General features: G+C 55.2%; 1 protein-coding gene across 1 annotated transcript in view; it reads left to right on the top strand.

The window, feature by feature from the left end:
• The first annotated feature begins 758 nt into the window (after positions 1-758).
• The window catches only part of LHX4 (LIM homeobox 4), a 38,544-nt gene continuing 13,928 nt past the window's right edge, over positions 759-25,374 (top strand). Inside the window, exons 1-2 of the mRNA XM_080648149.1 lie at positions 759-872; positions 16,969-17,140. Of these exons, the coding sequence (XP_080504275.1) occupies positions 797-872; positions 16,969-17,140 (248 nt within the window). The 5' untranslated portion in view covers positions 759-796. The remainder of the gene's footprint in view (positions 873-16,968; positions 17,141-25,374) is intronic.

The raw sequence follows: 25,374 nt of genomic DNA, 5'->3' as shown, positions 1-25,374 counted from the left end.
CGAGGGGGAAGACATCGCGGTGCAGCCCGGGCCACCGGAGGGTCTGCCCCGCCCCTCCTCGCCCCTTGGTCAGAATGGAGGGGCTGGGAGAACCGCCGGCCGGAGCCAGAACCCCCGGAGGACCCGCAGAAACCTGTCAGCCCAGAGCGCCGCTGTCCGGACCACCTGCTGCCGCTGTCCGGAACGCCGCAGTATTTATACACTGGGAGCCAGCCGCACGGCCGGAGCCGGGGTGGGGGTGGGGGACTGCCCGAGAGGCCCCTCCCCACTCCATGCGGCCCCGCCCTCCCGCACCGTCGGCCCCATTTGGGGCGCCAGGACCCCCACTCTGACCGGTGTCCGCCGCTCACTGCCCGGTGGGGGAATTGGCTGAAGGGCGGGCCTCCCTGCGGAAAGCGACGTCATGGCGGTTCCTGCAGTGTGAATGAATCAAAATGCCTGGGTGACCGCGGCCTCCCGGCGTCCGGCACGCGAAGGGTGGAGGGGGAGGGGGAGAGAAGCGGGCGGGGGAGGGAGGAGGAGAAAAAAGCCAGGGCTGCAGCAACAGCGTCTCAACCGGGATGTGCACCAACCCGGGAGAGCGAGATCAAAGGGATTTGAAACAGACTGAGGACTGGCGGGGGGAGGGGGGCAGCCAGCCTGTGGAATCCTCCTGGAGAGGCGGAGGGTCCTGCTTCGGCCGTGACTTCGGCGGCCTGGTTGGGCTTTTTATTATTATTTTCAAATTCCTGAATCCAGCTTGAGAGAGAGAGCGAGAGATCTTCGTAGACTGCGACTCGCTGGCTCTCTCTCCGAGATGATGCAGAGCGCAGCTGTCCCCGCGGAGGGGGCTGTCAAGGGGCTCCCGGAGATGCTTGGTGTGCCGATGCAACGTAAGACACCCCCCTTTCTCGCTGATTTAATTTAATAACAAGACAGCCGGCTGCCCTGGCTGGTGCGGGGCGGGCCGGACGCTGCGCGCAGCCTGGACCGAAGGGGCCGGGCGGGGCGAGGGGCAGCCCGGGGGCAGAGGCGGTCACAGGGCAGGGGCGAAGGGCCTGGCTCTTGGCTTTTGGGGCAGAAAGTGAAAGCCTTCCAGATCCGAGAGTACCGAACCCGGCATCCCCGGCCCATGGCTTTTCTAGGACCATTGGGGAGAGTGCTGTTGGGGGACACCAGGGGAACAAGCTGCAGGGCAGGCCTGAGGGCTGGGTGGTCTCCCCAAATCATCCTCGCCCCCACCCCGCCGGGGGCTACTGTCAAAGATCCCAGTATAGAGGTATAGCAACTTCACCCTCGCTGGCGGGACGTTGGAGAGCGCTTCCCTCGCCCCCCACCTCCCCGCCCCGGGGACTAGCAGCGCCAAAGCCCAGGTCGCACGTTCTGTCCCCGCGAGCAGAGCACGCGCGCCCTGTGCGTCCCTGCCGCTGCCGCTCGCTGGTGCCGCTGGTGCCGCCTGCGCCGCCCAGGCCGCCTGCTCCTAGAGGGGGAGTCCACTCGCCATGTTCCATCTCGCAAGGAATGCGAAGAGGGAGAAGCACCGAGACGAAGTTGTAAACTCAGGGAACCGCTTGTGTGCAGGCGAGGGTAGGCTCTCAGGAGGTCTTGGACTCGGAAAGGGAGAGATCAGGGTGTATAGGCGCTTTGCTCGCCCTCTGCTTTCTTTCCCGCGCCGGCAGCGGGAGCTCCGGGAATGTTTACCTCCTGTCTGTGTGTGTATAGGTGCGCGCGCGCGCGCAGGGATTTTCCCGGAGGGAATCAGTCTCTGTCCCCCACTCCGGAACCGAGAATCTGCGGTAGAGAATCTGTGTGGAACCCGGAGCAGGTCCTGAAGCGTCGAGCTCGTAGCGGGGGCAGCTGGAGGGCTTTTCGGAACGTCCCTGGGCACCACAGAGAGACAGAGGTTCTGTCACTCTGCTTGCCAGTGGGCTGTGCTTCCCCCCCCCCCCCCGACTTCTTTAGCGTAGATTTCTTTTAAGTTAAGGACCGGCTCATCCAAGGACGCTGCCCACCTATGCACTAGGGCGCACGAGCGCGCCCTCCTGCGCCCCGGGTCACCATGGCAGGGTTTCTGTCCCGGCCAAACCTCAAAAGGCAGGCTGACTAGCGTGTGTTCTGGGCTTCCCGGAAGTTTCTGAGAAAGGACTAGAAGAGCATAGTTTCACCCAAACCTGCTTAGGTTGCTTCTTACTTAATATCCTACAGTTATCCTTTGTGCCTCATCTTGTCAAGTGTTGACAGTTTCACGTCTGCGCGGTGCCTTGCGGAGTTTGCTGACTAAGGTGTGTCTGTAGAAGGTTTGGGGGGCTCACTGCCCCCTTACTGCCCGCACCCCACCACAGGCAGGGAAGGAGCGGGTTCTCAGCCCCTGCATAAACACAAGCCTTGGCAAAAGTGCTCCAAGTCCCTAAGCTGATGGCAAGTTCTTAAGCTCTGCGCCAGCCAGCCGGGGGAGGGTGTGTGCCGCCTGTCCCTGTTCCCCAGCACTCTGCGCTCTCACAGTTGTGACCCATAGGGGGCCTGTCGGTTAGGACTGGAGTGCAGGATGGGTAGGTGAGGCCCTGACAGCCTTTCTCAGATGGTCTCCCTTTTTGTTTTTCTTATCCACGGACAGCTTTGATTTCCACCTCAGGAACTCCATTTCCTGAAATGCCTAGAACTTGCCTTCAAAGCTACAGTTGGCCAGGGCTCCTGTCTGGGTTGGAACTGTGGGAAACCACCGTGGGGTAGAAAAAGGGGACTTCTCCAGGGCGGCCCAGGGGGCAGTGCCCAACCAGGAGGGGTGGTCTCTCTTTCCTTTTGTCTTGCCCAGGGCCTGTGGCTGTGGCCGGGTTGGCCTGGGAGACTGTGGGGATGCAGCTTTTTCTTTCCTTTTTTCTTTTAGGGTAAGTGTGGATTAGACCCAACCCCATTGCAGCAAACCTGGCCGCTGCCTGTGAGTTAAGCTGTTGGTGCTGGGAACGGGGCATAGGTGGGGCAGGGTCCCCTCACACACCTACACAACAATTCTCTCTTCTGGGACCGGGCCTGTGGCCTAAGAACTTCATGTGGGGGTGAGGTTCCTGGGCCTCAGGGAGGAAGGGTCATCCCAGCCTGTGGGTGTTTAGACCTGGGTCTGGGGAGAGGAGACCCCAGATAGGCTCTCAAATAGGGTCCCTCCATGCCACCCACTGTAAGGTTTGGGTTGTCCCCCCCCCACACACACACACATACATACACATACATACACATGTCCTGCTCCTTCACCCTGAGGCACCACACTTGAAGCACTTGGGGGCACAGGACTTGGGGGCACAGGCTTAGGGATCCCCAACCTTGGTGCCTCTGGTGCTCTGGACTCCAGAATATTCTTCTGCTTCTTTGAGGATGGGTGAGGTGCATGCACTTTCCCTTGCCGAGTAATGTAATAATTTCTCCTCTCCACACGGTCCTCTTCCTTACACTGTGTCCCGGCCTCCCGCCGCCGCCGCTGGCTTCTGGAGGATCTGGTAGATGAGGTGGCCCTCCTGCTTCCAGGTGCAGAGGTGGCTGGGTGTTGGGGCTCCGGATCAGGCCCCACGGGTCTGGGATTTTACCAGACAGACTGGGTGTGTGTGTGCGGGGGATCCTTTGGTTTGAGGGGGTGGCCTCTGGGACAAGAAGCTCGGGAAGAATCACGCGGAGGTCGCTGGGAATCATCCAGGAGCAGCCTGGGGTGGAGAAGCAGAGCCCCAGCCCCCTAAATCCCAGCCGGTGCGCTGGGCAGCCCCATCCCGCCTCCCATTAGTTTCCTAAGGAACTCAGAACTCCATTCCTGGCTCCGGGTGGCAGGAAGCTCTGTGTGCGGGAGGCGGCACCGTCGGGTCACGTCCAGGAGGAGCCCAAGGCCCTTTGGCCCGTTTGAAAGAGTTCAGTTTTTTTTCCTTCTGGGGCCCTTGGACTCCGATGTAGGGTCGCAGGTCCCTCCTGGTCCAGGCACATCCGGCCTCTATCCAGCGGTCCCCTCTGCTTCCCTCGAGGGTAGGAGCGTCGAGGTCCGAGTCCTCACCACGCCGCCCGCCCCCGCAGCACTGGTTGCTGTGAGCGCTCCCGCACCTCCTCTCACCTCTCACCTCTCACCTCTCACCTCCCGAATAAAACAGTCCTCCCCGCCCCCCGCCCCAGCACCTGCGTCCTACTGGCCCCTCTTGCTGGCTGAGACGGCGCTGGACAGGTGTGGAGGGGGGCGCCTCGTCTACCCCTTGCCCACGTTGTCTCGGGCCTCTGCTGCCCCGCATTGCCGGCCGGGAGCGGGGCCGCCCGGAGGAAGGAGCGCCCGCTTGGTCCAGGCGGGGGTGGGAAATGGGGAGCAGGCCCGGCGCGTCTCCCGTCCTCCCTCCTCTCCTAAAAGACCTACTTCTTGCAGCTCCTATGAACCCCGAAGCTGTGGGGGAAGGGTGTTTGACTTTGTGTTCGGGAGGATCTGGGCGAAGGACTTCTCTGGGTGCCCCGTTCCCTTCCTTCTCCTCGGGCTCCTGCGGCGGACCCCCCAGCACCTCGCAGGCCCTTTGGGAAGGGGTGGGACGGCCTCAGTTCCCGCCGGGCGCGCTCTCCAACTCCGAGCAGCCACGCGCTCTTTTTCCCTTCCCTGCCTTTCTCGCGGTGCGGGGAGGAGGGGAGACGAAAGCATCAGTACATGTTCTATCAGACCCCGGTAGGGATATTCAGACAGCTGCCTCCCACACCGCAAACCTCCCTCCCGCGCCGCAAACATTCCCAGGTGCGAGCCCACAGGCCTCGCCGCCAGCAGGTTCGGGCCTCGCGGGTTAGGGCTCTCTCAGCCCAGCCTCGGGCCAGAGCTGCGCGCCACCCGAGGGAATTGGGAGAAACGAGGTGACCGCGGCTGGAGGCGGAGGACGGCGGAGGGCGCCGAGGGGCGAGAGGGCTCCGGCGCCCTCCGTTCCTCTGCCTCCAGCAGAGAGGGCGCCAGGGCGCAGGGAGCCCTCCCGGAGGCCGCAGTCCCAGCGCTCCCGGGAGCGGCGTTAGCGGCTTCACCTGGGCCCGGGCCCGCAGGTGGGGCGGGTGAGGGGCGAAGGTCTGCCCCGAGCGGACCGGGGAAGGCGAAGTCGGGGCTGAGCGGAGAGGAAAGCTCCAGGTGTTCCCTCTCTCGGTGCAGGCTCGCGGAAAACCAGAGCCGGGCGGGGCGGGGCGGGAGCGGCGTCCTCAGGTCTGGGAGCGCGACCCGCGTGGCCTCGCCGCGACCGGGGCCGAACGCCTCCGCCCCGAGGGCAGGTGCCGCCGGGGCGGCCCGGGGACGGACGCTGGAGTCCCTCCCCAAGCACTGGCTGCGCGCCGCGCGCGGCGCCCGGTCCCGAGCGCTGTCACCACCCGCGCCCAGAGTTTTGGAAGGTCCGCCAGGAGAGGTGGGTGCAGACGGGGTACTCGTGGGGAAGAGCCGGTTTTGCGGGCACCGTGTCCCGCAGCTCGGAGTAGATAAGAGGTCGCGGCTGCGGATGGGGCAAGAGGCTGTGCCCACCGCGGGCCGCATTCGGCCTCCCCGCGCCTCGGCCCTTTCTCTCCAGCCACCTCGCCCGTTCCTTTTCCTGTCTTATTCTCGGGGCGGCCCCGAGCGGGTTGGGGTTGGCCACGCCTGGGCCGCGTGTCCAGCCGCTTCGGAGCGGCGGCAGAAACTTCGGAGGAAGTAGGGGTCCCGGCAGGCTGCGCTCCAGCGAGGGGCGGCCGGCAGAACCCCCTCTTCCTCCTCAGACGATTTCACACCCAGCCTCGGGGAACTCGGAACTGAACTCCTGCGCCGGCGGCATGCGTCTTTCGGTCACTTTTCAACCCTGGGAAAGCGGTTCTCCTTGGTTGGGAGCGGCTCCTCCCGCACAGAGCCCGGAGGGGGCCCACGGGGACGTGGGATGCGAGCGCCCTGCAGCCCGAGTTCGAGCCTGGGGAGCTCCCCGCCCTGCTCCCCGCGCTTAGCGGACCGCGAAGAGCGCGGGCAGGCCCCGGAGAGACCAGGTCTCGACCTGGGCGGCCGACGGTGTGAATTAAAGTCGCCCTGGAGAGGAGTGGTGACAGGGCACCGGGGAAGGCGAAATGGCGCGGCCGCAGGTTGCCCCGAGGGTCCCAGAGGGCCGGCTCCACTCCGGGCTCAGAGGTCGGCTTCACCCAGGATGGGATATTATTATTATTATTTATTATTATTATTATTATTATTATTATTATTATTATTATTCAATTGCTGTTACTACTACTTTTTAATAGACAGGGCGAATGTCTTGACAAGGATCTGCCGGGTGAAACTAATGAGGAATTACTCGCACAGCCTGGGCAGGGCGACCCGGAGGGCAGCAGGAGGTTAGCGGAAGGAGGTGTACCTGCCGGACACCCAGGTACAAAGCGGAGTTCAGGCAAGAATGTGCGCCGGCTGCTCTGGGGATTAGAGCAACCTGAGTCCTCGGGACGTCTCGGAGACCCACCTCCACGACTGCAAATTCCAGGGTGAATTTTTAAAAACCGAGCCCTCCTGGAGGTGGGGTGGGGGAGGAGGCAGGAGGGAACCGGCGAAGTAATTTCTTTCCACCGAGGAGACAACGCGCGGCCCACAGCACCGGCTTGTGTATTGAACAGTGACCCGGTGACCCCGCGGACCAGGTGTAGACAGCCCTCAAGCCCTAAATATTTCTATTGTGGTAACTTCCCCCTGGCCTCGGATTGCAGTGCCCTTTGACTCCGAGCCGCAGTCAATTAGTGACTACTTAGCGCGGAATTAGCAGACGGAGCTCAGGGAGACACCGGGCGGGGAGGGGGCCGCTGCGAGCGCACCTGCGGGCCAGGAGGGGAGATTAGTTACCAGGGACTGACCTCGCCCGCACGTTGGGAAGAAAGCTCCGTTGAGCCTCTCGTTGGACTCAGGAGTGGTGGATCTCTGGTGGCTTTCTCTGGCTGGGGAAATTAATTTCCTCCTCCACATGGGAGATTTGTGGGGAGGGGGAGGCTGCTGGAGTTGGATGGAGGACCTCTGTCATTTCTTTCAATTAGGGAAATTTATCAGGATTAGAGCTGAAGAACTTTGGAATGCATGGAGGCTTGGAACCACTTTAGCTGATGGGAGGAAGGAAGGGATACTGCTCCCCTCGTTGGGAAACCCCAGGCTGAAGCAGCTGTTGGCATTGGGAACTGCGGGGTTGGGAGAGCGCTGAGGAGTGGGGATTTGTGGTATTTTTGCCTTTTCGCTGGGGTGAGTGTGAACAATGCCATAACACAGATGTGAGCAAACAGAGGCTACTGCTGTTAGTAAAATTCCACGGTGGCCTGAATGTCTCCCTTCTCTCCTCCGTGAAATCTGTGCAGGGAGGAACCTGCATTTGTGCCTGAATTCACGGCAGAGAGGTTTCCTTGGGGGTTGAGCACCCAGCAGGCTGCAGGGTGGCGAGGTCCATCTCCCGCCCTCTTTCTGGGAGGCCTGGGAGGATAAGGCAGTTTCTGGGTTCAAGACAGAATAAGCTAAATTTTTTTACAGGAGCCCTGATCAAAATGGAGCACAAATCAACCATTTTGAGCCACTGCTGTTGGGGGTAGGCGGACAGGTTGGGTTGAATTGGCAAATTAGATGGATTCACCCTCGGAAAATGTACGTGGGGTTAACTGTATCAGTGGAGGACTGGAGAATCGACTTGGGGGGCAGGTCCTAACTTCTGTTGTTGTTTTGGTGGATTTCTTGTTTGAGCTCTCCCCACCCCCCTTTGCTCTGTCAGTCTGGGTCTAGCCACAGATGTTTTACTGCGGTATCTCACCCTCAAATGTCTTTAACGTATAATTTGCCTTAATTATAATGTTAGGGGGTGAAGGGATTGGTTCTGGGAATAGCTTAATAGAGACAAAACTTGCAGCCAAATTAATTGAAAGTTTCTCCCTATGAGGGGGAGGTTGCCAAACATATGGAATATAGCTACAGAATGAGACATCAGGAAAACACACTGTGCAGACGTAGCAGTGATTAAACGTGTCGATGCAGTGGAAGTAGAGATGTGTCTGGGACATTTCCATAGATGGTCCTGGATTTGTGTGATGTGATTTTCCGTTTTAGCTGCAATTACTGAGAATATGTAGCCTACTGAAGATTACGGAATTTTGTGTAACCTGGAAGATAATCCTCCACCTGCAACTCCATGTGTACATGGAGTATTTCATTTACTACAAGGCTCGTGATCCAAATTCATTCTTAAAATGGTCACATTGAAATTGTCCCAGGATACTTTTGAATTTGATCTTTCATTGAAGCGGTTGCTATGTTTGAGCTGTCTAAGCAGAAAAAGAACAAAGGAGAGTTCCCAAGGGACCCCGAACTACAGAGGGAAACAAATAGGCGGGGTGGTGAGAAGGATTCCGGAGAAGCTGAGGGAAAGACAATGTTCGGGTGATCATTTCTGATAAGAGGAGGACTTTTCTGACTTTGTTTCTGGTTGTTAATCATTTGTCAAGACAAATAGAAAGCACTAGAAATTCGATAAGACATGTGTAGAATGGTGTGTTTTTAAAGTATGTGAGTGAATATGATTATAATAGAGAATATGGTTTACCTTAAGTGGAATGCTGATTTTTTTTATTAGACTTTCCCATTGTTTTTGTGGCTGGCCCAGATCTCTGTTTAATTCTCTTGTCCCTGTCCCAAAAAATACCACGATGTTCAATGCACCTTTTCGCCTTAAGTCTTAAAGAATTAACTTTGGAATTTTGTGCTTCAGCTGTGATGTTTATGAGATTATGCGTACTAGGGCATGAAGATCCCTTAAAAGAAAATTTATAAAACATTTTGGTCTCTTCAAGATACATTGGTTTAGAATAAGGGAAATATAAACAAGGAAGTCATAAATTGTTCAAGAAAAACCAATTGTCTTTAATAGGGAAATGGCAAATAAAGAGCCAGGAGGGGGTGGGGGGAGGACACGCAGCGAGTCATGATGTGCCATGTCGAACTGCATCCTCAGGTTTACAGCGTATGTGGGCTGCATAAACGAATGAGTCCTGGGTTCCTTCAGGCACAATTACCAGGTGATCTGAAAGGGATAGTGTAATCAGACAACAGGATTTTATTGTCTGTAGTGGTGGTGGCAACTTTGAATTGGAAAGTTTTATTTTTGAAATATATATCCAGTAGTAGAACTTTCAATTAATTGAATTTCAGTTTAGCTATGCCTCTGGTATAATCCTTAGACTGGGATATTTGAGAATTTAGGTCTGAGTTTAGGCAGGCGCCATGCAAGGTATATATATCCCTGTGGCCTTATGCTGATACACCTTAGAATTAGTCATTCCCAGACTAAATCAATAAGCCCCCGCCCCCTCCCGTGAGTGTTTTCCCAGCCTGCCTTTTAAAAAGTGTCTTCCTTCTTCAGGACTGGGGAACCTTAGGTATGGGAGCAAGGAAGTCTGCCATGGACTGTTGTTTTCTCATAATTGGGGAAAGCATGGAGAATTCCAAGGACAACATTTGCATAATATTTTAATTGCATGTGTGTTTCCATGAAGCCCCATTTGGCCTCTTCTTCCAATTTGTAGTCAGTCAAGAAACTTAAGAAGAAAATAAAATTATGTATTTTGGGAACCAAATGTTATTTGAGACAGAGCTAAAAAAAACAAAACACACAACGACATATTCCTGGAGTGAAGTCACCAGCAAAAGGATCTGGGGCGAAAGCCGCCAGATAGAGGTGACTTTGGTGAGCACTGTTGGAAGTCTTGGTCTTCCCTCAGCCCCACAGTCCGTCCCAGAGAAAAAGAAGGTTCCAGCCCCAGCTTGGCCCCCGGCTGTGTGCCCTTAGGGAAGCGCTTTTAAATGGAGAAGTTGACTCCTCACAGGTTCTCCGGAAGAGTCAATGGGCTTGCAGGTTTACTTGACTAAGTTTGGAGTGCTGGCCGTCTTCCAGGCCAGAGTCCGGGTTCCCACTTTGCGGATGGAGCCGCCCTAAGTGGGCTGAAGTGCTGCCGGGTCCGGAGAGGGCCCAGCTGACACGGAGTGCTGTGAGCGCTGGGAAGAGGGAGACCTGGAAGCAGACCTCACACCCTGAGAGAAGCAGGGACGACCTTGTCCTGGGCGAGGCTGCCAGGTGAACTGTCTGTGAAACAAAAAGGAACTCTGTTTGCCCACAGGACTCCAGAATGGCCCATCACAGTCCAATTTGACAAAATATTAATCTGATCTCACAGTACAGTTAAATGAACACGGGTCCTGTCAGTAGAGAAAAACCCATTTTTACAGATATTACAATATCCATCAGCGTTATAATCCCAATGGAAATATCTGAAATTCTATTTTCCCAGAAAGGTGCGCTTTCTTAAATATTTTTTAGAAGTTCTGGTCAAGTGTGTTGGTTCTAATTTTAGTCTCTTTAGTGAAAAAAAGAAAACATTTCCCCCTCACCTTGTTGATCTTCTGTGACCAGAGAGATAGAAAACACTATTTTTCAAAGAATTAAAATCGGTCACATGAACACACAGGCCAGTTCTGAAATGCTTCACCGCGCCCCCCGCCCCCGCCCCTCTCCCACACCCGCCGTGCCTTGAGAGCACTTCCTTGGGAATGAAGAGATGCGCGCGGGGAATAAAGATGCACAGCGGTTATTACATTTCTCCGGAGGGGTATGGGCAGTTTGGTCTCCCACGGACCACATCAGACCTTTTTATCTCTCCCACTTACCAGCTTTCTGGAACTTCACTAATGGAGGGATTTGGGGATTTAAAATGGAGCCCACTTTCTGACGGGCCACTCAGGAAAAACAGGCCCTCTGTGCCCCCACAGCAGCACTTCGGGTGCCTCGGGGGCTGGGCATTCTGTTGAGGGTTTCACAAGCTTCCTGGCGAAGTAGATTCCAGCTGCAGGCAAAGGGCTTCTCGCCATTTCTCATGCAGTAGAAACACTCACTTTTTCACTCGGCATTTGGATGTTCCAAGAAAAACTCTAGAAGCCTTACATGGCAATTTGAACTCAACCCATTCTTGCTTGAATACATTACAGCACAAGTGAAGTGAGGCCAGGCAGTTGGTGGCCCCAACACCCCTGTTCTCACCATTCACGGGTGGGGAGGGGACCCAGGTCCGGTGAATTTGCCCTTCTTCTGTGGCAGAAAGAACCTGCGAGACTTCTTTATCCTAAGAACACCTGAGCCCTTGTAATGTTGCATGATCTGTTCATACCCTGGACTAATGCTGGTTAGAAAGGGGTTGTGCCCCTTCATTCCAGATGCTTTAGAACGAAAGGGATGACAGGGTGAGAGAGGGAAAGGTAGTCTATTGGGAAACAAAAAAGCATGAAATAATTCTGACAGACTTTGAATGTATAAATTCACCTTGTTGGAGAGTGGCCACGAGAGTGCAGAAAGGAGCTGACCGTGGAGCCGGGACAGTGGGATTACAGGGCCAGGTGTCTTGTTACCCGATGTGATCACACGGGGGCTGCTGGTGGTATCTCCATTTTACAGGTAAGAAAACGGAGGCTCAAAGAGGTGACGCTGTTTATTTGATCACATCCGTGGTAGAAACAGGATCTGATCCCAGGTCTGGCGACAGTCTGATCTGGGATTCATTATAAACAGTTTGGCAAACCTAAAGATTTGAAGGCCTAAACTCACAAAACTGAAAACTTTCAAATTCCCCCAGTGGTTTTCCAAAAGAGTATTTGAACAGAATGTTTCTACTTCCGCCTCGCTTTCTACTTCACTCACTGCCCCCTCTCCCCACTGCTCCAGGTGGCATACTTCCCTCATTCAGTGATGGCGTCCCAGCCACAGACAGACGAGCTTTGTTCCCAGAAAGGCAATGCCTGGCCTGTGTGTGTGTATGCATGTGTGTGTGTGCATGTGTGCATGTGTGTACGGGTTAGTAATATATGTTTGTGTACATATGGGTATGTGTATGTATGTGTGCTAAGTGTGCTGTGTGCGTGTGTCTTGTGTATAGGGAAACCTTTGGGATTGTGTGTGTTTCTCTATATGGTGTGCCTGTGTGTGAATTGTATGTGTGGATGTGTGCGTGTGAGGGTGTCTGCAGGCACACACACAGCTCTCACCGTGTGAGGTTAGGTCTGTGCCTTCAGCCGCGTCACTTTGCAGGACACAGAGGCTGGTGGAGGGACCTGCCAGTGGGGAGTGTGTTGCACGGTGTGGCCCAGCATCTCTGCAGATGTGCCGGCTGTCCCAGGGCCATCGCTGTCTCGTCATGCCTGAGCTTCCCTCCCCAGAGTCCCAGGAAGGAGCATTACCACACACCACTTGCGTGCAGATAAGATAAACATTTTCATCTGAAATGAAATGACTCCTTATAGCAGGAACTGAGTTTATAGATGAAATTCTGTCTTAGTGACTCCCAGGGTCTGCTTCTATTCCAGTTTGTACGGTGGAATTTTGGGATAGTAAATACTGCAGGAAATAAGTTGACTTTACTGGGGATTGGGAAAGCCTGTTGGCTACAACTTTACTTTGGTAGGAGACCCATCTAACCGCTGTCCTGCTCCTTCTCTCCCAACTGTAAAAAATTGCAAGTTTTTGAAAAGGCGAGTGTTGTTGCTCTTTGAGATTTTTCTAGATAGCTTGCATTTCACAACCATCTACAGAATTACTTGTGTGGGATCTGAGTCCACAGGGCTGTACCCCCTCACGCACAGGGACGAATCTGAACTTGACAGATGCCTTCAACAAGCTGGCTACCTGGGTGGAGAGGATCCGCCCCACAAGGGCGCCTTTTCCAGGCCTCCCCAGGGCACTGGGTCATCCCACACACACCTGCATACTCGGTGCAAAGGACCCAAATCTGTGCTTCAAACATTTCCCTATTTCCCTTTCCACAGTTGTTGGGGAGCGTGATTGCTAAGGAAACGGTCAGTGCTCCCATTTGCCCCTGTCACTGTGCACCGAGCAGCTTGGAGGCTATCTCTTTGCCTCCTCCTCTCCATAAAATGATAGGGTAGGGCCAGCCAGGGTGATGCCTCAGACTCCAGCTCTTGGGTCAGGTTAGCCCGCCTTACACAGGCTTGGTTCAAATCCTGGCTCCCCCACCGCGGGACCTTGGGCACTTTGCTTACCCTCTCCCAGGCTCAGTTTCCTCACCTGTAAAATGGGGATAATTACACCTTCCTCACCCTGTTGTGTGGGTTATTGGGGTAATGTGCATTCAGGACCTGGAACAGCTCATAACAGGCTCTAGACGCCCGGATTTACTATTATTATGGATCTCTTAAAGCATTTCTACATTACCTTTGTTTTAAAAATCCTCTTTCCTCTCAAAATCTACAGTGGGGAAGGTTTTATTATTCTTTTTCATTTAAAAAAGCACCCTTAAATATGTCCCTTACATTTTTTTGCCAAGCCCGAGGACCCTGGTTTGGTCCCGAGGCCTCCCTCTGAGAACCCCAAGTTTGGGCAGCCCAGCCCCACCCAGCGGGACGCCTCCCTGCAAGCTGGCGGCTGCGATGGCTTGTCTGCTTTTAGTGTTGTTCCTAAACGTGATGTTGTCTGGGCTTGCAAGCCTCTACAACTCCCGGCCCGCCCTCCCCTGCATACATTAGCCTTAATGTATTCTCTCTTGAATACTCATCATATTAAGGGTCCCCGCTAGATACCTTGCTCGAAATAAATTTTATGGGCATACATCCTCGCCCTCATCCCCGTGCATTTGCAGCCGGGAGGAGAAATATAGCCACATCTTTCCTCCCAGGCAAGGCCAAACAACAATTAGGTGGGAATTGGGGGCCTCTGGCCCCAGACCCACGAGGTACGGGGAGGGAGAAGGCACGCCCCCCCGCCAGGGCTCGCGGAGCACCCCAGGGCTGTTCTCTGTCTGGTTCTCCAAGGGTGCATTTGCGTCCGATGGCCCAGCCCCTGGCTCCCCAGATCCAGCAGCAGGCGGTGTGCCCAGGGCGATTGCCAGGCACCAGGGGCTGTGCTCACAGGTCCCTGCACTCTGCACCCGTTTGTCCGTTTGTCTGCAACCACTTCGCTGAGCCCGGAGGGCTTCTTGGTCAGAATTTCCCTCCCCGCTCCTGCACAATGAGGCCAGAGCAATCTTCCTGACACTCCCTTCCTCGAGCCCCAGCCCAGCAGCTGCAGGCACTGGAAGCAAATGCTGGCAGGAGAGACCCCACCCTCTGGCCCAGACCTTTAAGATGCCCTTTGCCTGGGATGTCTGTCTCTTCCCCCGTCCCAGGACTTGCTGCGCTCCTATGGTCCCCCCTGTGTGTATCCAAACCTCTCCGCTCCCAAGGCCTCGCCCACCCACAGCCTCCCTGGCCACTCTGGGGATCCTGATAATTCCTGGCGAGAGGCAGGGGTGTGGTTGAGTGAGCAGCCCCCCAGCCTTGCATAGCTGCTGTGTGATGTGGGTACCCTCTGAGGCTCCAGGTGAGGGTCATGACCTCCACGCAGGGGCCCCTGGGAAGATTCAATGAGATCAAGCCAGCCAATGTGGTTTCTAACTTTCCTTTCCCCTAGGCCCAGCAGCACCACATCTAACACCTGATTACTGCAGTTACCTCCTAATGAAAGCAAGCCTTTACTGAGCACCAGCTGTATACACGGTGACTTGTTTAGTCTTCACAACAATCCTATGGGGTACTATGTCGTCATCACCCTCTCCATCCCGCCCCTGCCCCCGCCGCTTTTTACAGGCGAGAAAACGGAGGCAAAGTAATTGGTTGAAGGTTATAAAGCAGGGCCAGGATTCAAACGCAGGCGTCCAACCTCAGAATCTGTGGTCTTACCCTGCGCGCTCTCTCTCCCCTCTTCTCCGATGGAGGTTTCTGTAGTCATCGTGTGCTTAGCACTTTGCTGGCACACCGGAACTCCTTGGTAAGCAGATGTTGGTTGAACAAGTTCTTTGTCACAGAGGAAACCTTTTGAGATAGAAAAAAAAAATCCTCATCAATCTGGGACCAGTAGCAAGTGTCCAATTTTCATATATTTTACCAAGTGTGACTCCTGGTAATTTTCATGGTGTATTTTGGTCTGAGAATGGGGTCAAAGGGCAAGGCATCGAAGGGGTCTGACTTTCAGGCAAATGTTAGTGGCTGCCAAAGCCTTGAAGGGTACAGGCTGGGGTCGGGGTTTAATGGGGTCTAAGATCGACACATGTGTACAGGGCTAGTGATGACAGTTTTGTAACTGTCCCACAGCCTGTGTGTAAGTTTTAGGCACAAATGACTAAACTTGAGAAAGCGATCTCCTTCCATAGTTTAGATGTTTTCAATTTTTTCCCAGTGCATTGAGGCTAATCCCCGTATGTTAACACTTTATGTCACAACCAACGAACATGATAGGAATCGAGAAACCCGTGTGATTCATGAGAGATTTGGTTTTATGAGGTTTGTTGACGTTTTGGAACGTGCAGGAGAAACGAGTGGAGCAGTGTTCCAAGGTGAGCTTCTGAGAGAGGATTTGGTCAGTTATTTAGCCAGTGATTAGCATCTGTGGTGGCACCTCGTGTGCCAGGCACGGTGCTGGGCAGTGAGTTTACAAGGCTGAGAAACACCGGTGCTGCCCCAGCATCCCACCTTCTAATGGGAAAGACACTGTGTAAACAAACGATTAGCAAAAGTCCTATTGGTAATAGAGGTGAGAAACCCCAGCCAAATGCTGCACTTTTATGTGTTTTTGTTGTTAATTTGTTGCCTTCCCTTTGGGGGCGGGAGGGGGGTCTATTTACTCATCCAGCCGTGGAAGCCTGACCATCGTGTCTATTTGAAACTGCTTTATTGACTTGAAATCCCTTGGAAAAGATGAAATGGCAGAAGAACAGACCATGGATAGAAAGCCACCCAGAGCGGGAGGCACAGTGGTTGGGCAGTGGTTGGGGCTGAGTTGCAGACAACAGAATCCACTTGCACTATTTAGGTGGAAATGGTCAGTTACCTGGTATTAGGTAGCTTTCAACTCAGCGGAGCCATGTGTGGGCCAGGCTTCTGGGAGGAACTCCCAGCCCCCAGAATTTCCCTGCCTCTGCCATGACTGAGCAGGACATCACGGCCCCCGGCCCCCATAGCCTCTGCATGCTCCACACCCGCACCAGGGGCGCCTGCCCAAAGGCTGTGCCTCCATTTAACTTCGTTCTCAATTCAGGTTGCCCCCCCCCTTTTTTTTTTTGGTTAATCCTCACCCAAGGATATTTTCCCATTGCATTTTAGAAAGAGTGGAAGGGAGGGAGAGAGACAGAGACATCCATCGGTTGCCTCTCTTTTGTGCCTTGACCAGAATCGAACCCGGGACCCTTCAGTCCATGGGCCGATGCTCTATCCACTGAGCCAAACCAGCTAGGGCCAGGTCCCTTTTCAGTACATCTGATTGGCAGGCTCGAAATCACATTTGGAACCTGAGCTGCAAGGGAGCCTGGAAACCCAGTTTCTGGCTTGTGGTCTGCAGCACAGGAAGGCACGTGAGGAGGGATGCTGTTGGAGCCAGTCCCTGGTATCCATTGCAGGTCATTAAAATACTCTCAGGAGATCCTCTCAAGACACTGAGATTCTCCCTGCACAAACCCTCAGACCTGGACCTCGATCGCTGCTCACCACCTGCACAAGTCATTTGCTTCTTCCGCCAGGTGGTCTCTCAGTCTGTGCCTAGGCAGGGCTGGCTTTGGCGACGATGTTTTTAACCCAGATCCCGCCCAGTAGTGAAAAGGTCATGGACACAGAGGAGAATGTTGCTGGGTCTTCCTGGCCCGTTGGCTGTGGAATTGCAGCTGGTGTAAATGGGGTGAGCCGATGCTGCTAGCCTTGTGGGGCCCTTAGAAACACAGAAGACGCCTTTGGGCCAAAGACACCCAAAGCAAGACCAGCAAAGCATGGGTTGCATTTCAGCCCCCTTGACCAGAGCTCTCTGTGCAGTGTACAGCCTGCACAGCTGCATGCGGCAGCCCTGGAGGCTGGCTTCTGTCCTCCCCGACCAGGGGCGGGGGGCGGAGGTGGGAAGGCGTCAGGGCCCATCTGGTGAGCGGTGCTGTGCGGAAGGCTCACGCTGCCTCTCTCTCCTCTCCCCACAGAGATCCCCCAGTGTGCTGGCTGCAACCAGCATATCCTGGACAAGTTCATCCTGAAGGTCCTGGACAGACACTGGCACAGCTCCTGCCTCAAGTGTGCAGACTGCCAGATGCAGCTGGCGGACAGGTGCTTCTCCAGGGCCGGGAGCGTCTACTGCAAGGAGGACTTCTTCAAGTGAGTCAGAACGGGGCGCAGCCTCCCTGTCCTTGCCTGGTCTGTCTCTGCCTCGTGCTGTGCCGTCGGTGGAGGGGGGCAGGAGCTGGCAGTGGGGCAGGGTGGGGAGGGCAGTGGGTCCATCCTGGGGGCGGGGTGTGAACCCTCCTGTTGAGAGGCTGCTCCTCTGCAGCCCCCTTTGGGTCACCAGCCCCTCACTGCTGGAAACCCCAGGGTCTCCACCTCACTTGAGCTGCCCAGGGAGCATGCCCAGGGTGGCTGACCACGGGTTCCTGCAGATCCTGAAACGCTCCCTCTGTCCGGGGAGTTGGTGCTTCAGGGCTCTTGGCTGTATCATTTCTGCAGCGTTCAGAGCAGGTGCATTGAGAGTCCTGTCTCGATTCTAGATGAGCCCCGGTGGCTGTGCTTCCTGTCCCGATTCTAGATGAGGCTGCTTCCCGGGCCTGAGAGGCCTAGAAGAGTTGTCTCTCCAGGGGCCCCGGTAGGCTCCTTTGGAAGAGCCAGTTCCATGGGGTGGTTAAGAGCCCAGCCCCTGCCTGGGTTTGAATCCACTTATTAGTTGTGTGCTTTCGGGCAAATTACTTCACGTCTCTGTGCCTCAGTTTGCTTACCTGTAAAGTGGGGCTGATAGTTCCTACCTCTCAGAGTTGTTCTTAGCTTTGAATGAGTCAGTCTGTGTGAAGCCTTGGGACAGTGGCCCCTGTGTGCTAGCTTCTGAAGACGGCCTTGATTTTTCATTCTGATGTTGGGTCCATCAGAAAAATTCCTGTTGGAGCTTTGGGTCAGGGTGAGGGACCTCCTAGAATTTATTTCCGTGGCATTTAGTCGGGAACTTCTGTCCCAGGATCTGTTACCTGAGGCACTTAGGCTGGTGCCTCCGTGGACATGGAACAGCTGATAACAGCAAACGAGAACAGGAGGCGGGGATTGTCCATCAGCGACACGGAGCCCAGTGTGGGGGGGCCCGTGGACGGGACTGTGACTGTGGGGAGGCTCGCCAGGTGAGCAAGCCCCAAAGAGGCGGTGTGCATCCTTCAGAGACTGTGTTCTGGAGACAGGGAGGGAAAAGCCGGTACTGGGAACAAAACAGGATTTCTCCAAAATCCTCTCAAAGCTTTAACTGTGGGGAGTGAGTCATTTGACTGTCTGAGGATTCCAATGACTTTTGTGCAATAGGAGTTGAAAAGTACATTAAAGATCATCTTGGTAACTACTGAGGCGGCCTGCATGGCCTGTGTTCAGAAGGCAGCACTCATTGTCGATCAGCATCACACTTTGGTCAGGTACGCACTGCTGTCTGTGTGTGCGCGCGCGTGTGTGTGTGTGTGTGTGTATCTGAGTGTGGGGGCCATAGCTGGCACACCCTACAGATCCTCCAGCTGAGAAACGGGCCTCTGGTTCTTCGTCTAAGCCTTTCTTCCTTCTCCTTCTCCGCCTGCGACCCTCACCTTGCTTCCTTTGTTCTGGCATTTACGCAGTTCCATCCCCTCTACCCACACCCTTTCTCGGTGGGCAGCAAGCATCTGCCCGTCCTCTTCCCTCAGTGATGTCCTGGCCAAGCACCACGGCTGTTCTTGCGGAGCCCTGATGGGGTGGGTTTCACCATGTGCGTGTGTGCACGTGTGTCATGTACCTGTGTGCACCTGTGAACAAGAGCGTGTGGGAGGGAGCATCTAAGTGAGGAAGCAGGGGGTTGGGTGAGTTGTCCCCGCTCCACAGCCAGGGCACCACCCTCCAGGTTTTCCCTTTACCTGCGGGAAGCCCAGTGAGCTCTGAGGGAGGCAGGAGGCCCCGACACCTTCCTGTTCATCTGGGGACAGGGTTGGTGGTACTGAGGTGCCCCTGGGTCAGGCCTCTGGCTGGTCCAGCTTGGCAGGGCAGCCCGTGGGGTGCAGGCAAAGCCTGTCAGGGCCTCAGAACTAGGGCTCTGCCATGGAGAAGCTCTTTTGAGCCCCAGAATCACCCGGGGGCACCATCTGATGTTTCAACCTTGACTGGCTGGTTCCGGGTTTGGGAAAGGGTGGTAGCAGCTTGGGGGCAGTTTTGGGTTTGGGAGAAGTAGTGATGAGGAGAGAGAGTCCCCCTAGACCCAGGAGAGGCTCAGAGTGAAGGCTGGGGAGGGATTAGCACCGGTATACAGGCCACAAGCTCTTGACCAAAAGTAACAGTGACACCCAGCTGGTACCCTGCCTCCCTGCCTCCATGGCCTCCCCATGCTGTGACCCTCATTTGGAGTTTTCCCGCGCCTTGCTCAGCAGCAACCTCCTGACTGATCCCCCACCCCCTCTACCCCACAGACTAGCATCCTACCTCACAGCTCAGGTCCTGACCCCTCTCCCCAGCTCCTCAGGGGCCCCTCTGCCTACAGAGTATTCCAGATGCATTGCACCATCAGAGCCTTCTGCCCTGTGCCCACCCTCCCTTCCAGTCCTTAGCTCACTGCTTTCCTAGATACAGGACACCGCCCGGCAGGATGCCCCCTGCCCAGGCATGCTCTGCGTTTTCCCACCTCCACGCCCTGGCTCAGGCTGTTTCATTCCCCGGGAATGATGTTCATCCTTTCAAGGTCTCCCCATCTTCCATGGCCGAGAGTCAGCTGCTCAGTGGGTGGGAGCCCCTGGGAGGCATGGCCACCCTGTCCCTCCTCCCTCCTGGTGACTCAGCGGGAACGGCCTTGTTTTGCTCATTCCTCATGCACCTGGTCGAGCTTCCTGTTGACTTGAGGAAAGGCTTGCTAGTCAATCATTTTTCTGTCCCCCATATAAACACCTGGCCCCAAACCTTGCCCATCGGCTGTCAAAGAGTAGATTACACAGTGAATTTACAACCAGTTTTTTTTCTGTCCCCTGCATGGTGTCCTGCTAGTTGGAGGCCCAGGCTGCCTGGGAAATGCACAGACCCCTTATTTAGCACAGTTCTTGTCCTTGTGCCTCGAGACCGCCCTGCTTCATAAAATGACTCAGTCTCAGGGATGGAGCCTTTTGTAAAGTGGGGGAGCTGTCCACAGCATCAGTGCTGATTCCAGGTCATTAACCCTGTGATGGGGTGCTGTGTGGAGGGAAGTGATTCTCCCCACTGCCAATGGAGGGTCAATCCGATATGAAGATCAGGCAGCTCTGAGGCCGCCCCCCCAGAGAGGACACGTGGATTAATAGGCAGTTGGGCCCCACCCATTCTTTGGGACCGTGGCTGTTTGGTACCGGGAGGCACAGCTGCAGGCAGAGTCACAGTCCTAGGTGAGGACAGGGAGGAAAGGAGTTGCTCAGGGTCCAGGTGGCTTCACCTCCCACTTCCCACTTGGGGCTCAGGCTGTGACTTGGCCACAGAGCTGGCTGCTCTGCTGCTCATGACAGCTCATTAAATGTCCCCAGGCCCTGCTTTCACATGGAACACTGGGGCACCTGTGCAGTGGGACTCTGTGAGCAGAGAGAACATGAGGCGGGGAGGAGGAGCAGGGCAGTCTCTGGGACCTCAGATCCCTCCCTCATCTCATACTGGCTGCAGGAACTGGTTCAAGTGCTGGGTGCCCTTAGGCAACTTCCTTGACATCTCTGCGCTCCACTGCCTTCTTCAGGAAAAAGGGAAATGCTGATGGTGGCTGCTTTAGAAAACTTGGCATGCTGGAGCATCTCACTAAAGGGAGTTGTGGGTGTTTTTTTTTTTTTTTTTTTTTTTTTTTAATAATCAGAGTGGTTGGGGAACCCAAACTCTGCACCTTGAACCTCAGGCAGCTTTCAGCTGTGGGTTTGGAAGATGCCTGGTCAGAGCCAGGGAGAATTCCTTCTCTGTGCTCCTTAAAGTCAAAGAAGAAAAGAATCACGACTGTAATGTGAAGAGTGGCCCCCTGGGTGTGTGTCATATCTCAGAAATGGGGGGAGGGCCAAGGGGAAAGCTGGAGATTGGCTTTCACCTCTGGGAGATGGGGTAATACTGACGACTGGCAGCAGAGGGCGATGTTGATGTGTCACAGACGAAGTATTGAGGAAGGTTGTACTCTGGTTGGTGCATTTTTCTTTGGGGCGGGGGGCGGTGGGTGTTGGACTCTCTCTTGTTCAGTAACACTGGCTGATTTGTGCTGTTGTTTGTTGTTGTTACTCCTCGGGTTCTCGGCTCCCCTTTCTCCAAAGGAAATAAGATTCTGAGCCTGAGAGGGGAGCAGTGTGGTTTCAAGGCCATGCAATTTCAGTCACAAGCCGAAGCACCAGCTCCTTGTACTGCATTTGCTAAGCAGGTCCTTTCTGGATTGTGTGCCCAGCATGTCGTGGGTCCCCTGTCTCCTTGCAAAGGAACCCAGATCTGGGGAGGGCAGGGGTCTGAGAGTAGGGCTTCTGGGTCCCCTCCCGGTCAATGATTGGGTCCTGTGAGGAGCCGGGCAGCTCCCTTGCTCTGAAGTGCAGTGAAGACGGGACAGGCTCTATGCTGCAGGAACTGGTTCGAGTGCTGGGTGCCCTTAGGCAACTTCCTTGACATCTCTGAGCTCCACTGTCTTCTTCAGGAAAGGTGGGAGTGCTCATGGTAGCTGCTTTGGGAAACCTGGCACGCTGGAGCACTTCTCAGAAGGGAGGTGTTTTACCAGCAGAGTGGTTTGGGGAACCACTCTGCTTGCTGAATCCCTGTCCTGACTTTTACTAGCTGTTTGTCAGTAAACCAGTGAGTAGGCCTTTCTGAACCTATTCCCTTACCTGTTAAGAGGCACTCATTCTAACCCACAGAGTTGCTGTGAAGTGAGAGGATAGTGAGGAAACCGTGCCCAGCACAGGCTAGGTGCTTTATCTGTATCTCACGGCCCTGACTGGCCGCTTGACCCACAGCCCTGGAAGGCCTGGCTGTCGGAGTCCGCCCGCAGTGCTGGGCCTGCGCTGGCTTCTGACCTCTTCCTCCACCCCCAGGGTTGAGACCTTCCCATTCAGATGACCTTCAATGATCTAGAAGCCCTCAGAGGTGGGGGAAGCCTGGCAGAGTGGGGAGGGCACACAGCAGTGTGCTGGGGTAAAGCACAAGGTAAAGATGCCAGGTGGATCTGCATGAAGGCTTGGGAAACAAACCTTAGCGATGATGATAATACAAACAGCTATAGAATCAAAGAAAGGGTAACAGTCATACAAATACTTAAAGTAAAGCTTTCAAGAACATTCCAGGCTGCACCCCTGGCCACTCTGCCTGCCTGAGAGGTCATGGGAAGCATCGGAGGCACTCTGGGGGTGATTGCCATTCCAAGGGTTTCCCGTCTAAAATGTTATGCTTCTCTGGGGGTGTCTCCCTGCCCCTGAGGCCTTCACCTGCCTGGTGGGCAGAGACAGGCACTGTCGGGGACCTGGAGGGATAGAGGGCCTCTGTGTCGCTTGTCAGGGGGGAGCTGTGCCAGCCGCTGGCCCAGCCAGCAGTTCCACTCCTCCCCCAGCCAGTCAATCTCCAGGCAGTCAGCAGGGCTGTCCGCCAAGGGCAGGTGAGCGGCGTCCTTGGGAGCCCGGGAGCTGCTGATTTATCCCCGCGGTTCAGAACAGCCTGTTTCCGCTCCGGCACACTCTGCCTTTGGCCCGGCCGCAGGGTGGTTTCTCTGGCTCCTGTCAAGTCTTCACTAGTGACCTTGGCCCCACCGCTCCGGGGACCTGGGCCTCCCTGGCTCAGCTGGGCAGATGCGCACAGGATATGGGCTAACAACCTCTGAGTGGTGGATTTCATAGAGGAAGTGGGAGCAAGGATTGACTCCAGGCTCAGTGTAGACCTCTCTGAGCCTCACTGTCCCATCTCGGAAAAGGGATGGGAATAGAAATATCTCCTTTTTTGAGTCACTATGAGGACTGAGTGTGATGAAGGAAGCAAGTACCTAGTTATATCAGTAACTGTTCTTATTAAGGTCATGATGCTATATCCAGGTAGGAGGAGAAAAAAAGAGAGAATGAGGGGCTCAGGCTGCAAAAGGCCTCAGGCCAGATAGGGGTCCTGGTGTGGGAGGCGGGCCTGTGTCCAGTGGCAATGGCAGGTAGGTGATTGGAGCCACTGCCCCCTTTCAGTGTGGGGAGCCATCTCTCCCGGGTGGCCCAGAGCTCGGTGGCAGTAACTGCAGTCCTCACCTTCCTTCCCAGGGTGGGGTTCCTCGCTCTGGCTGGAGGGGCCTCTAGCTGGTACCCTGTTGCTCCAGGAAGAGGCCCCTTTAGTTCTGGGGTTGTTTGTGGGTCTAATCTGGGGCCAGGTTCTTGCCCAGCCACTAATTTCTGTTAACTACACACCTGCGAGGCCACACACACACACACACACACACACACACACACCCGCTAGCAAATGTGCTTAAGGAACTCACAGGGGGCGTGTCTCTTTGACGTGTGACTTTCCATAATTTCCGAATAGTTTATAGTCTAATTTCCTCACTAAGCAAATTAAACCTTTTAAGGTAATGATCAGATGGTGCAGAGAGTGGCTGCGCGTGTGGACATTTGTAAGATTCAAATACACTGGTGGGACCAGGCCCACAGTCATTTGCGAAGGCCTGTAATCAAGGCAGAAGCAATTACTTAGCAGAGCGGCTCCCCCTGGGACCCGAGGTTGTATATCAGGGGTGATGAGTCCGCGGATTATCTGTCTGCCCGCCCTCCCAGAGCCCATCCTCATGACATCTGTGCAACCTGCATCCCAGAGACTTTGCTGCTTGGGGGAATCTGTTTGGAACCAAAGAGTTGCAAATCAGCCTGAGAGTCAGCTGGCAGCTGGGCTGTGGAGATGGGGTCCCCAAGCAGAGAGGGGTCCAGGTGACATGGGCGTGGAGGTGCAGTCCCGTTCTCCTCATCGCTGAGGCTCAACCTCCTTTTCTTTCCTTCACCTCCCACCCCTGCCATTCAGGTACCAAGTCATGGGGTCCCACCTCCAAAAACGCCCTTTCTTTCTTTTTTTTAAAATATATTTTTATTGATTTCAGAGAGGAAGGGAGAGGGAGAGAGAGACAGAAACATCAATGATGAGAGAGAATCATTGATTAGCCACCTCCTGCATACCCCGCACTGGGGATCGAGCCCGCATCCCAGGCATATGCCCTTGACTGGAATCGAACCTGGAACCCTTCAGTCCCCAGGCCAATGCTCTATTCACTGAGCCAAACCAGCTAGGGCTAAAATGCCCTCTCTTTCCATCCCTGCTGTCTCTGTCCCCTCTGAGGCAGGCCCCGTCACCAAACCTCTGCACCACTGGAATCTTCCCCAATTGGCTGCCCCTGTTCCCCTTCAGCCAGGCCTGGCCCTGGCCACGGGGCCCACGGCCTCCTGAGGCTTCGAAGCTCAGCACTCAAGGGCCCACAATGATCCGGCCTGACCCCATTTCCTTCTGACTCTCTGGCCAAGGTCACATGGGGCAGATGGCGGGGCGGGGGGAGGGGGGGCGGGAGACGGCTTGGACTGTGAGAGCCAGTCACTGGCTTGTCGCTGAGCATCCTGGGACCTGTCTGTCCCCCAGAAAGCCCCACTTGAGGAGGCTGACCTCTGTGGTGGGCATGATGGGTCAGCACAGTGGGTGAGCCTGGGGTGTGGTGTGAAGGGTTCGATGGGGCCTCTGCCCCTAAACATCCTTGCCACTGCCTGTCACAGCGCCTGCCACACTGCCACTGAGAGGGAGTCCTTCGGTCCCGCGGACCAAGAATCTGCAGATGCCACAAGAGGGCCAAGAGCATCTGTCACACAGTGTTTCTCAAAGAGTGGTCCTTGGAACCCTGCATCAGGGGCACCGTGGGGGGCTTGTTAAAAGTGTGGATTCTGCTTTTAAGCAAACCTCCCAGGTGGCTCTTCGGCTAGGAGTGGGGGCAGGTAATCCGGTAACCGCTAAACTAAGGCCTTGGCAGAGAATTGAGCCTGAAGTAAGGAGGGCAGGTTGGGTGCCTGGAGGCAAGCACGGGAGGAGGGACAGTGTTGTGGCCGGTCAGGCCACAGCTCCCAGCCTGTCCCGCTGTGGGAGGGGATATGACTCCTACTGTAAGGGCTGCTTGTGGGTAAGAGAGAGCTCACCTGGCACTGCCTGGGGCGTGCTGCATGCTTACTGCGTGCTTACAGAAGTTAAGGGAGGGAGCTGGACTCTTCTAGAAGAGGGTTGGGTCCTACCTGCCCCGAGCCGGAGAGGAGGGAAGCATGGCTGAGGGAAAAGGAGAACTGGGCTCTAGCTTCTTTTCTGCTACTAACCGAGCTTTGTGATCTTGGGCAAGTCACTACCTCTTTCTGAGCCCGAGCTGCCTTCTGTTAAATGAGGGGGTTGGA

Source organism: Plecotus auritus (genome assembly GCF_963455305.1).
Source record: "Plecotus auritus genome assembly, chromosome: 12".
In the NCBI taxonomy this organism is placed as follows: Eukaryota; Metazoa; Chordata; class Mammalia; order Chiroptera; family Vespertilionidae; genus Plecotus; species Plecotus auritus.
This window is presented reverse-complemented; position numbering and strand designations above follow the sequence as displayed.